The sequence below is a fragment of the Hemibagrus wyckioides genome, linkage group LG08 (assembly GCF_019097595.1).
Source record: "Hemibagrus wyckioides isolate EC202008001 linkage group LG08, SWU_Hwy_1.0, whole genome shotgun sequence".
NCBI lineage: Eukaryota > Metazoa > Chordata > Actinopteri > Siluriformes > Bagridae > Hemibagrus > Hemibagrus wyckioides.
Genome location: NC_080717.1, coordinates 28,821,585 through 28,835,571, shown reverse-complemented (window position 1 = coordinate 28,835,571; position 13,987 = coordinate 28,821,585). Strand labels below are relative to the sequence as shown.

The 13,987-nt window shown below is 41.1% G+C and overlaps 1 protein-coding gene across 3 annotated transcripts; it reads left to right on the top strand.

Moving 5' to 3' along the window:
* The first annotated feature begins 102 nt into the window (after positions 1-102).
* ccdc113 (coiled-coil domain containing 113) lies at positions 103-12,335 on the top strand. Of its 3 annotated transcripts, none has more exons than XM_058397289.1 (9): positions 103-1,173; positions 2,655-2,816; positions 3,537-3,648; positions 3,745-3,918; positions 5,198-5,353; positions 8,958-9,194; positions 9,874-9,981; positions 10,955-11,110; positions 11,586-12,335. In XM_058397289.1, the coding sequence occupies exons 2-9, from the start codon at positions 2,755-2,757 to the stop codon at positions 11,652-11,654; spliced, it is 1,074 nt and encodes a 357-aa protein (XP_058253272.1). In that variant the 5' UTR covers positions 103-1,173; positions 2,655-2,754; the 3' UTR covers positions 11,655-12,335. The 3 variants fall into 3 exon arrangements, with proteins under 3 accessions (XP_058253272.1, XP_058253273.1, XP_058253274.1); XM_058397290.1 differs by lacking the exon at positions 103-1,173 and adding an exon at positions 1,543-2,187; XM_058397291.1 differs by lacking the exon at positions 103-1,173 and having other exon boundaries at positions 2,481-2,816; positions 3,757-3,918.
* Positions 12,336-13,987: the final 1,652 nt, after the last annotated feature.

Below are 13,987 nucleotides of genomic sequence, written 5' to 3'. Positions count from 1 at the left end.
TTACCATGGCAGCGTTTCTTTCCACTGTGGTTTGAGTTGAAACAAAAAAAAACGATCAAGTCTACACTAAATTATAGAAAGATAGATAGAGAGTATGTACACATACTACACTGTATTGCCAAAAGTATTGGGACACCCCTCCAAATCACTGAGTTCAGGTGTTGTTTTTCAGGGGTTGGGCTCCGCCCCTTAGTTCCAGTGAAAGGAACTCTTAATGCTTCAGCTTCATACCAAGACATTTTGGACAATTTCATGCTCTTTGTGGGAACAGTTTGGGGATGACCCCTTCCTGTTCCAACATGACTACACACCAGTGACCAAAGCAAGGTCCATAAAGACATGGATGAGTGAGTTTGGTGTGGAGGAACTTGACTGGCCTGCACAGAGTCCTGACCTCAACCCCATAGAACACCTTTGGGATGAATTAGAGCGGAGTAGAGCTGAAAGTTTGTCAGCTGTGTGATGTTTGGGGGGTTTCCTGCACACACAGTCCGGTTCAGATCACCCCACAGGATCTCAGTAGGATTTAGATCTGGACTTTGACTCGGTCTTTCCAGAATTCTCTATGTTTTACTTTTCAGTCAGTCTGTGGTGGATTTACTGGGATGTTTTGGGTCATTGCTGTGTTGCAAGGTCCAGTTCTGCTTTAGCTTCAATATTTTGACAGATGGTCTTACATATTCCTCAAGCACCTTCCGATCCAGTGTAGAATTCATAATGGACTCTATGTCTAAGTCTACTCTAAGTCTCTTTCTTATTGGAGATTCATGCACTTTGGCATAAACTGTAGCAAGAGCTTGCTGTAGGTCCCGTGATGATATTTTAGGGTTTTTGGAGATCTTGCGGTCTGCTCTCGGGGTGAATTTGCTCGGACGGTCTGACCTGGCCATGGTGGCAGTTGTTTTAAATGTTCTCCATTTGTAAATGATTTTCTGGACAGTGGAACGGCTGATTACAAATTCTTTTGAGATCTTTTTATATCCCTTACCAGACTCATAAGCATCAACAATCTTCTTTCTGAAGGCCTCAGAGAGCTGTTTGGATCTCACCATGGTGATACCTCTCACTTCAACAATGAAGAGCAAACCAAGCTAAATGTCTGAGGGTTAAATAAGACACGCCTCCTTCACAATGCTCTGGAACAATCTTCCACCTGATGTGATTCACCTGGAGGTTATTTTATCCATTTTAATTCAAATTAAAATTTTATTTGTCACATATGAAATCATACACAGTATGACATGTAGTGAAATGCTTTTTATGACTGTCCTACATTTGAAGAAAGAATTTAAAGTGTGTGGACAAGAAAAGTATAGGGATATAGGTAATAAAAAATATATAGAAAAATAGGAAGAATAAAAACTATCATAGTAGAAATTAAAGACATGATAAATTATGAAAAACACCAATAGTTATGTAAAGCCAATTGTGCATCGGATATACATATACAAATATATGTGTATATAAAAATATATAAAATTTATATATATATTTTAAAAAAATTATTTATTTATTATTTATTTAAAGTTTATTTAAGTACAAATAAATGTGGCCGTGTCCTTACTTTTACTCTCACATGAAATTTGATACAATATGAAATTGTCTCTGTGTGTGTGTGTCTTTTGTATATAAATATCCACGTAATGTCTATTTATCTATGTGTTAATTGATAAAATACAATTAAACAAAACAAAAAGATTTTCTTTCTTGCTATCAGTCTCTTAGAAAAAACATTTAGAGGGAAACAGAAGCAGGTTGCATGACTGACGATGTGAATGTGACAGAACGAACCCATCAACATTCAGTATAGAAGTTCAGAAGAAATTCTATACATTATCAATGACGTGACTTTGATTAACCCTTAAATAAACCTTAGCTCTTTCTGAAGGATTATATTTTTATCTGACTGCTGAAGCCATGGACTGCAAAGAGCTTACAAAAGCACGTATGGATATCATTGTTGACTTAAAGCAAATTCAAATCAACAAAAGAATAGCTTTAGAATAAGAATTTCAACATTTTGGAATGGCCGGGTCAGAACCCAGATCTAATCAGAAACCTGTGGAATGACTGAAGGAGGGCTGTTCAGAGGAGATCCCCGCACAGTGTGAGAGATTTGGAGCAGGAAAAATGGAAGAAAATCTTTGGCAGACTTTTAACCTAAAAGAGCGAGGGCTGTAGTATAAGGTACTTTATTAAAGTATGAAAAAATTCTATGTTTTTCACTTGAATTTAGTTGTTTACTGTCTCTCATGAAGTCTGGGGAAAGATCTGATCAACACTGATCTTGGTTTTTTTTTTTTTTTACTTCACAAAAACCTGCAATGTTAATAGGGTTGTGTAGAATTTTATACTCACTGCACTAATTATTTATTATTATTAATATTATTATTATTACTACTACTACTAATAGTAATAATAATAATATTGTCGATGATGATGAAGATGATTTAAGTGCATCAGTGGCAGGTCTTACCTTTCAGACCATTATAATAATTTCTTTCCAAACTTATTTAGCTGTGAAGCCCTAGACAAACTATTCAAGCAATTTACATTTACTGTGACATGCAAAATGCTATATTTTTTATTTTATCAGAGTGTAAACGCATCTATCGATAGACTTGCATTTGGTTTGCGTTTACATCTGTCCCCAGGCAACATGTCGGACGCGTTGACGTGTCGTTCCTCTTCCGCCCCATCCCGCGGTGTCTTCCGGTTTTGTTTTGTTCATAGCGACCGTTTACGCTAGCAACCATGGCGGCGAGCAGAGAAGCCGCTACAGACTCAGCTTTAAAACAAGAAGTGGAAAAACTAAGGTAAGAAACTTGCAAGAAGCAAACTATCTTTTTCTGAAGACGCTTCTGAAGTTCTAGTGATTTTTAAGACGACCACGCGCACTTCCACGCGCTCTGTTTCTGATTGGTCAGACTGAATCTGATTGGCCAGAAGGTTTTGATTAACAGTTTACAGGTTATTGATAATGCACTAGTTTTTAATCCTTTATGGTGAATTAGTAAACACTATAATCACAGAAACCTGTACATCAGACTCTGACCTATTAGTTCCTCAGGAGCTCTTGGTTGTTGTTGTAAAAAGGACATTATTTACATTTACATCATTTCCTGTCCAGTGTCACCCAAATGAGGATGAGGTTCCATTCTGAGCCTGGTTCCTCTCAAGGTTTCTTCCTCAGATCATCCCAGGGAGTTTCTCCTCACCACCGTCACCTCAGGCTTCTAATTAGGGATAAATGTTAGAGATAAATAGTAACTTAAATTTTAAACCTTATTATTTATTCTATGTTTCTGTACTCCTGTAAAGCTGCTTTGAGACAATGTCCAGTGTTAAAATCGCTATACAGATAAACTGAATTGGAACCTTCATCATGGTAGATGTTCTTTTTAGTCAATGTCCTAACCTGCTCTTGAAGCTCTTGAAGCAAGTCCCAAAAAATGGCCGAAGTTGCAGGAGAAATTTTCTGTGTTTTATTCCGTGCCTCTGTATCTCTGATGTTTGTGTAACTTGTGATTTATCAGATGCACAAATGCTGTTCTTCAGACGGAGAATGAGATGTTCGAGAGCTTCATCGGTCAGCTGGATTCTCTCAGCTTGACCTCACTGCTCGGGTCCCGGATGGAGAACGAAGTGGTGATTGTGTGATAATGGCTCATAATGGTTAAATATAAAAAAAGTCATTGGATTATATATCTTCAGTTATACAGAAGCCGGCTAATTCCAAACCAGTTTTGCTCTAAGGTTCACAGAGGGAAATCTGAAAGCTGTGGAACATCTCAGGAACCCCCGAATCTCCTGAAACTGGAACAGAAGTATTACATTGCAGTGAGCGAGCTGGAGGAGTCCAGGAAAGAGCTGGAGCCGTTCAACACAAGTTTAGCAAGAAATGTCAAGTATTATAAGGTTATCATTTAGTGAATTTTATTTACCAGACCCCATGGTGAGTTACACGAGTCCTCACGTGTGTAGCTTTAAATCCTTCAGCTCATCTCCTTCAGAGGTTTTGAGAGATTGTATTACATAGTGTAATGCACATGTTTGGGATTCTGTATATGCTGTAGGTTGAGTTTACATGTTCTCCTTCTGCTTTTTCTCGGGGTACTCCAGATTCCATCCTCAATCCAAAGACATGTGTTGTAGGCTGATTACATAACTAAATTGTCTGTAGAGTGTGTCTGAACCCCGTCCAGAGTGTCTTCAGCCTTGTGCCCCAAGTTTCCTGGGATAGACTCCAGGTTCCCCCTCGACCCTGTGTAGGATAAGCACAACAGAACACACTGATCAGGCCTAACATTCTGAGACAGATGAAGTGAATAAGACTGATCATCATGGCACCTGTTAGTGGGTGGGATATATTAGGCAGCAAGTCAACATTTTGTCCTCAAAGTTGATGTTAGAAGCAGGAAAAATGGACAAGCGTAAGGATTTGAGCGAGTTTGATGAAGGGACAAATTGTGATGGCTAGACCACTGGATCAGAGCATCTCCAAAACTGCAGCTCTTGTGGGGTGTTCCCGGTCTGCAGTGGTCAGTATCTATCAAAAGTGGTCCAAGGAAGGAACAGTGGTGAACCGGAGACAGGGTCATGGGCGGTCGAGGCTCATTGATGCACGTGGGGAGAGAAGGCTGGACCGTGTGATCCGATCCAACAGACGAGCTACTGTTGATCAAACTGCTGAAGAAGTTAATGCTGGTTCTGATAGAAAGGGGTCAGAATACACAGTGCAGGACGGGTCAGGGCTGTTTTGGCAGAAAAAGGGGGAACGACACAATGTTAGGCAGGTGGTCATAATGTTATGCCTGATCGGTGTATGGATGGATTGATTTTTGCATTTAATTTATTCTCTAAGATGTTACATTAGAAATGTGATATTTTGAAGTGAATTTTGAAGTGAACTTGAATTCTGTGGCTCGCAAACAAGCAACCAGAAGCTGATTATCATCCTTCAAGGTTATAGGATTGAATGCTGGACATTTAAAATGAAGTGTTAAAACTCAAGTTTTTGTCATCCAGGGTTCTGTGATCAACTGCTTTAGTCTGCGGTTAATTAATTACACTAATTAATGGTCAAGCCCGTTGTTATATAATGATATATGATGATATAATTGTTATAATGATCTGAGAAGCTGTCTCCAAACGTAAAGGTAATAACCATCACCATAATGGCTTCTCTTCCTGTCAGGCTGCTGTAGAGGACTTGGACAAGCGTCTGGTGGAAATCAAGCGGGAGAGGCATGAGTTTGAAGAGTTTGTTGCTAAAACTCAACAGACAACACCGGTTCAGGCCCAGAGGGCACAGAAGGTCATCGGGTACATCGAGCGTAAAATAAAAGCGAAGGTAAGCTGAAGCGTGTGTGAGTCCCGTGTAGGTACGAGCTAATAATATACTGTACTTATAGAAAAATAATCCGAAGCAGGATTACTGTGTCCATCCTGAAGTGGATTATTTTTTATTCATTGCAAAATTCCCTCTGTCCTGATCACTTTCCTGTCAGAGAAAATGTCCTGAAAGTTACAAACACACATGGTCTATAAATATACATGTAACAGAAACCTTCATTACTTCAGCCATTACATGTTTTGTACATGTCAGCATATGAGGTGGTCATTACACGTGTATATCACCGTGTCTGGCAGACATTTCATCGTGGATGACAGCTCATCAGCTGAAACTCAATCCCAGGTGATTCATCTTCTGCCCAGGATCTTGCATTATCTCTGAACAACTTCATGATCTCCCCTTCAGCCACTGCTCACAACCTTGGGGTAACCATGGACAATCAAATGTCCTTTTACTCCCATGTTACAACATCAGAAGGATTCGACCGTTGGTATCCACACAGGCTGCTCAGGTGCTTGTTCAGTCTCTGGTCATTTAGAGACTGGACTACTGCAGCTCTCTACTGGCAGGTCTTCCTCCAACTGCAATTTGTCCACTGCAAATGATCCAAAATGCTGCTGTATGACTTGTTTTCATCCTGCCTAAGTTCTCCCACACCACCCCACTGCTGCTCCTCCACTGGCTTCCAGTAGCTGCATCAGATTTAAAACACTGAACCATGCCTACAAAGCCAAGAATGGACCAGCACCATCTGACCTCAAAGATCTTATTATTACTCACACTGCACCTCACTCCCTCAGGTCCACTAGCACTGCTCGACTGGTCCCACCATCTCTCAGGGTCGGAGATAGGAATACGGGAGGAATCCGGGAGAGTGAACGCTGGCGCGTAATGCTGCCGCTGCTCTCTGCGGGTTATTGTTACTATTTTCTAAGTAGTATAGATTGCATTTTAATATCATCAAAGTTTGGATGAATCAATACATAGTTTAACAACCACTGGACTATTTTAACCTCATAACAACAAACTGACAATTTTAAGCCACTCGGTGGGTCTACCTGGACTCTGGCGTACCTGGCTCAGTGGTTTTGGCACCTGGGACTCGGCCTGGGATTTCTCCTTCATTCGCCGCAACAATGCTGAACGCTTACAATCTCTTCATCTGGATTCTACTTCTTCTCATCTGTCACCCAGTTGCATCTATCCTCCAATATACAGCAACTGAGCTGCTCACCCTGCGCCTTCGTGCCCCGGGACCCCCACCGACGCTTCAGCGTCATCAGGACATCATCTTTTACCCTCGCCAGAGATATCTCCACCGGTCTTCCCGACGGAATTACATCTATGATGATTCGGGTCCAATACGTTCCTTCTGGTCATCAGGATTTCGTCAGATTAGGAAATCGAGACGACCCGTTGACCGGACTATGCTGGCTAACTTATCTAGGTCGAGTATCACCCCTAAAACGGGTAGGAGTGATCTCTCTTTTGGCCTATTCAGTATTCGTTCGCTAACAAACAAAGGGCCATTTATTTATGACTTATTGAGCGACAAGAAGTTATTTTTTATGTTTAACGGAGACTTGGCAACAACAAAATGACTTCTCTCAGCTGAATCAGTCAGTTCCTCCCGGGTTTGTTTACACCTGCCAGCCCCGCCCCTCTGGGCATGGTGGAGGGCTTGCTATTCTCTACAATGAGAAGTGGAAAGTCTCTTCAGTTAACTTGGATTCCTTTGAAACTTTTGAGTCCATGGTCTTGCAGATAAATGGACCTTGCCCTGTTATTTTTGCTACTGTTTATCGCCCACCGAAAACCAGTACAACTTTTTTAGCTGAGCTATCCATGTTTTTAACTTCACAGTGCTCCATATCTCCTAATGTTATTTTACAGGGAGACTTTAATATACACGTGGATAACTATAATAACACTCTCACCAAGGAGTTTATATCATGTCTTGACAGCTTTGGAATTCAACAGTTTGTTGATTTTCCCACCCATTGTAAAGGCCACATCCTTGATAATATTTGCTGCTCCGCTCTAATTCATCCCAAAGGTGTTCTATGGGGTTGAGGTCAGGACTCTGTGCAGGCCAGTCAAGTTCATCCACACCAGACTCTGTCATCCATGTCTTTATGGACCTTGCTTTGGTCACTGGTGCACAGTCATGTTGGAAGAGGAAGGGGCCAGCTCCAAACTGTTCCCACAAAGTTGGGAGCATGGAATTGTCCAAAATGTCTTGGTATGCTGAAGCATTCAGAGTTCCTTTCACTGGAACTAAGGGGCCAAGCCCAGCTCCTGAAAAACAACCCCACACCATAATCCCCCCTCCACCAAACTTTACACTTGGCACAATGCAGTCAGACAAGTACCGTTCTCCTGGCAACCGCCAAACCCAGACTCGTCCATCAGATTGCCAGATGGAGAAGCGCGATTCGTCACTCCAGAGAACGCGTCTCCACTGCTCTAGAGTCCAGTGGCGGCGTGCTTTACACCACTGCATCCGACGCTTTGCATTGCACTTGGTGATGTATGGCTTGGATGCAGCTGCTCGGCCATGGAAACCCATTCCATGAAGCTCTCTGCGCACTGTTCTTCAGCTAATCTGAAGGCCACATGAAGTTTGGAGGTCTGTAGCGATTGACTCTGCAGAAAGTTGGCGACCTCTTCGCACTATGTGCCTCAGCATCCGCTGACCCCGCTCCGTCAGTTTACGTGGCCTACCACTTCGTGGCTGAGTTGCTGTCGTTCCCAAACACTTCCATGTTCTTATAATACAGCTGACAGTTGACTGTGGAATATTTAGGAGCGAGGAAATTTCACGACTGGATTTGTTGCACAGGTGGCATCCAAAAAAATGACAAAAGAGAGGCTTATTTTTATCAGTGTTTGTCTGCAAAAACAACTTACACACATTTCAGATGTTCTAGCATTAAGAGTTCCTTTCACTGGAACTAAGGGGGATTTTGAGAGGTATCCCAAAACCTTTGGTGATATAGTGTGGAATATATTACCTGCTCCTATGCGAGCCACCACTGGATGGAGCTCATTAACAGCTCTGAATATTTTTAACTCAGACATGAGAAATACAGAATCACAGACGATTTTATATTTATGACTTGACTGCTTTAACTCTTTAGCTCCTCGCTGGTCCAGGGCATCATTATTTTAAAGACCAATACACAGTTTATCAATTTCTTTTATGCCCCAGTAACACATTTTGGTTTCCAGTGTTTGCTAGTGAGCTGATATTTGTTAGCAGATGTTAACTCTACAATGGAGCTAACTGAGGCAAACTGTTCTTCCACTGCCAGAAGTCTTCAAATCTTCTGTTCCTGGAATCACATTCAGATCAGTGACACACTGTGACTATAATATGTAAAAAGGAACTAGACCTCAGTAATGAAGAAGATAACTGCCCATTTGTTTCATTAGGGTGAAGGCACAACCTCCTAAAGTCTGACAGCAGAACTTCACCAGTAGAAAAGAACCCAGATAACAATATAGCTCTTTTCAACATGGTAGCACAGCTTAACAAAGATTCTTCTTAACAAAGACTCTTTCCTCCTTCTTGTGGCCAAATTTCTGTCTGCTCCTGCAGGAGGTGCTGACGGAGAGGATGCGCAGGAGAAACGAGTTTTTGCGGAAACAGAGCTGGAAGCAGCAGCGCATGGTGCAGCAGAAGGAACAGATGCAAGACAAGCTGCGCAGGATCGACTTGGAGCACCTGAAGCAAAAGAACATCCACAGCCGGGAGCTTCTGCAGAAGTTACAGGAGCGAGTGCTGTGTCACAGGATGCTGGTTCGAAAGAGCCAACAAGGCCTGAATGTTTACAAGGTACAGATCCAGAACATAGGCTCCAGGATTTTAGATATCATATTGTACTGTTTCCCCTGAGGATCCCTGCTCTGTTCATTTGGTTTATTAGAAGTGTTTGACTTTGCTACAGGACATGGATCCCAGAATCCTATGTCCTACACAAAATCTTTTCCTTGTTCCTTGCACACTAAACTATTAATGAATGACTTGTGTGCTTTTTAATCCACATGTAACACCATAAAATAACTCCATAAAATAAGTCCATGAAATAAGTCCTGTTATCCCTTACCTTACAGCAGCTATAAACACTTTCCCTCACCAACCTTAATTTTTTTTTCCCTCAGTTATAAAGTCCTCCGTCCTGAAGGCATACTCACTGTTACCAAGTGCTGGTATTGGAGACTCCTTCCGTAAACATCTCCAAGTCTGTTAGAGTCACTGTACACAAGAAGTATAAAGAGCAGATGCAGCAATGAAAATCAGAGAAAACAACAACTTTAGGTGCAACAGCTCAGTTAAAAAACATCCTGATGAAAACACAAGCCATAATGTATGGTACTGAGCTGAGCATTTTTTTTATAGTTCTAGTCCCCAAAACAATCCACCAGTATGTATCATAAACCATTGTTGTAAAAAGCATCATGCTGGGAATATGAAGAGATCTGTGTAGATGCATCATGGTGTTTCTCGGTTGCAGGAACGGCTCAAGAAGGAATTGGAGGAGTCTGAGACGCTGAGCAGAAAAATCACTTTACATGAAGAAAAGCTGTCGAAGATCAGAGAGCAGCAGCAGAAGGTCGAGAAGGTGAGGAGGATTTCAACTCACTGATTCATATCTTTTTGCAATGAGATATATTAAGGCTGCAAGTGAACAGTCAGTACTTGAAATTGATGTGGTGGAAGCCAGAAAATTGGACAAACTGATGGCTGGACGACGAGGTCTTTGAAACAGCAGGTCTTGTGAGGTGTTCCTAGTAATACAGTGGTTAGTACCTAGGAAAAGTGGTCCAAGGAAGGACAACCAGTGAACCCATGGGTGCCCAAGGCTAGATGTTTGGTCCATTTTCATTTCCTGGCTCAGTACACACAGAGCATCACAGCTTGCTTCCTGTGGGACTATGTAACTGTACACCAGTCAGACTGCCCATGCTGACCCCTGTCCATGAGCCTACATTGAGCATGTGAGCTTCAGAGCTGGAGCATGGAGCAGTGGAAGGTGACCAGGTCTGATGAATCACGTTTACTTTTCCATCACCCATGTGACCAGCCAGGTGTGTGTGCATCACTTACCTTGGGAAAAGATGGCACCAGGATGAAGTATGGGAAGAAAGCAAGCTGTGTGATTCTCTGGGCAACCATAGGTGCTGGAATTCCTGTAGATGATCATTTGTACCACCAACCTAAACAGACCCAGGCATTGGTCCTCTTTCAGAAGGATAGTGCACCTTTTGACACTGCAAAAATTGTTCAGGAATGATTTGAGGAACATGATAAAGTGCACAAGGTGATGTTGAAACTCCAGACAAACAATAACTCAAGCTCAGGAATAAACCACAAAACCCTGGAGCTGTGAAACACTAGCCACTGTACACACACCACTTAATAAACAAAATGTAGTGTGTAAAAATTGGACTTAACTCATATTTCTTCATTACCTCTTCATATGGATGTTTCTACTTCCACTTTTGCAAATGAGAGCAGAATGTTTTTTTTCCCCCCAGACATTTATTATTATTATTGTATTTATTATTACATACATTTGTGTTTCCTGAATGCAGGAGCAATCTCAGGCTAAGGCTCTGAATAAGAAGCTGAAAGCCCAGTTGGCTAATTTCCGTGTCCCTGATGTCATGAAACATGTTGAGGACAAGGCCATAAACGATCGACTCAGACACAACATCAAGGCCTTGGAGCGCAAAGCGAGGATTGTTAAGGTGAGCCCAGGAAAAAAAAAACAGGCACAAATGATCCAGAATTATAATCTAAGCTGTTGGAGGGCCAAGCATGGTTTAATAAAATGTCTCATCCTGTGACAGTCACTAGCAGCTCATAATTAAGGTTAATGTTAGGTTTATAAACATCACATAACTGCTGAATTCTCAATTCTGATTGGCTGGAAGTTATTGATTAATTTCCTATAAGAGAAGTTCAGACTCTAGTGCACTGGCAAGTTTCTATTAGTCAAGTTCTAAAATGTGATTATTTTTATTAAGTTTTCGGTGAAGCATATTGAAGGAGTCTCCAGTGTCAGCTCTTTGTTACAGACAGAGGTAAAGCGGTTAGTTTTCCTACACTGGAAAGTCTTTAGGATGGAGGAAACACTTTCCAGCTTCTCAGTGACACAAGCTTCAGACTTATTAACTTCAATACAGAGAAAAATACACAATTGTTGTTTTGTACAATCTGCAGATGACCTCGATGGCTAAGAAACACAGTCCAGGAGATTCGTCAGGCTGCAGTAAGAGCGAGGACCACTAGTCCATCATGACCAAACCCTTTAACTGAATCCTCTTTTTTGCGCTATATTTTTTGCTTTTCCATCATTTCTTCGTTCTTGTTAAAACAGACTTGCAGACCATTTCTCCACACACACGGCTCAAATAAACCATCAAGAACCCAAAGCACACGCGTTATTAATGAGAAAGTTTATTAGTTAGTGCTGTGTATATTAAATGCTACATACAGATATTTAGCATGAATGTCACATCCATCTCCACATGAAATTTTTCTTACTAACTCATCCACAATCTACAATTTGAAAAAGCTAAAGAAGTGTGCTGTGGAGCACAAACATTTTTAAAACAGATTACAGGAACTAACACAGCAGGCATGCACGAGGCAGAGTGCAGGACCACAGAGGAAGGCCAGAACATGCTCACCTCAACCCAGAAGAACACTTTCACCCTCATTACCCAGTGTCCCTTCCTCTGTGGCTCTGACCCTCCCACCAAGTATATATATTTATATAGAAACTTTAAACAATATTAATTAAAAAAATGAATATACAATGAAAATGCAAAAACAAAAAAAGGCATAATTTTTTTTCTTGAATCCCAACTGCCCTTTGAGTCAAACCTTTAATGCCTGGGGGTGTGTGTGTGTGTATGTATGTATGTGTGTGTGTGTGTGTATATATGTGTGTATATATATATATATATATATATATATATATATAAAAATATATATATATATATATATATATATATAAAATATATATACACACACACATATATATATATATAAATAAAGAAAGACCACAATATAAAGATGGAGGCTATGGATACACCCTGAATTGCTCATGCTTTTAAGGCCAAATGTATCTAGAGCCCTGACCTCCACATGGCAGGCATTAATTATAATACTGCACGGCCCTCGGAGCGGAGGCCTGCTCATCAGTCACAGCCGTGTGAAAATGGGGGGAGGGGGACCTCGCTTGTGCAAAACTACCACCGTCACCTTGGAGTTGAAAATTAGGAGATTTGCGTTCATTTATTCTGCACTCACGTCCATGTTGGATCAAGGGTTAGGGTGCTGTAAAGGACAGGACTTGCTGACCGTGGGAGCACGAGTGACGCTAAACAACGTGTTCAATTGGAGGACAGCGGTCAGACTTCACAGGCTCATGTTCTCTCACATCGTGGGGTGGAAGAAATTTGTTTTCATACCAAAAAACTGAAGACGAAACACACGGGGGAAGTCGTTTTACAGTATAAATGCAGGCAAGTCAACAGGAAATATAATAAATCTATACAGGCTGTAGAAATCTCACATGCTACTGTACAGAGGAAAAAAAAAAAAAAAACACGAATCATGGTCAAGGTCTGGCTGACACTGAGGGAGGTTTGTGACGTTGACCGATTCTCAAAGCTGGCTCTGAACGAGGGAAAAAATGTAAAAAATAAAATAAAAAAATATCGGACTCCTCGGTCTGTGTGAGGAAGAACCGAACACTAATCGACAAGATGCACAAAATTACTCGCATACAACACACCATCACCATCATCACCACCACCACCACCACCATCATCATCATCATCATCAAATGCCTAGGAATCTACAAAGCAAACTTTTTTTTAAAAAAAAGAAAAGAAAAGGAAAAATGGAGAATTTGAGAAAAGTTCCATGTAAAAAAAAAAAAAAAAAAATCTATAAGTTTTTAGGAAAGACTAAAGACAGGACTAGAAAACATGACGCATACATACTATCCTATGTACTTACAGTAACACAAAGCTGCTTCAGGACAGTCACACTTGTGGGAATATGATCTGTGTGTGTAAATGAGTGACGTATATATTTCTATATAGTATATATTCACGTATATCGCGGTGAAATGCGGAGACGGTGGGGGGGGGTCGGGTCATACAGTACTTCCTTTTTCTTTTAGTTTTTTTTGGTACATACAATTTCTGCCACCTCGCAGGGCATACACACACGACGACACACACTTAAAGACGGCGTGAATAGTTCATAATATCGTATTATCACAACACGGGCTAACCCCCATCTGTTACTGGACATCTGGTCAGCTTCGTCTAGCCGAGGTGTCTGAAAGTACGCGGTACAGTTTGGAACAGTGATGTGAGTACGTATATATACACAGTATTCTTCATTTCAGAGCATGGCTAGGGACTGACCCATCTCCCATCAATTCGTTCTTGATTGGTAGAAAGGGATCTGTAGCTGCAAATGAAAAAATAAAAAATAAAAAAAGCACACAAACACTATCTAAAATGCACTACCTACTGTGTATTATGTATACTATATATTTTTTTTACCCTTTTTTTGGCCTTTTTATTTTTCTCTCTTTTTTT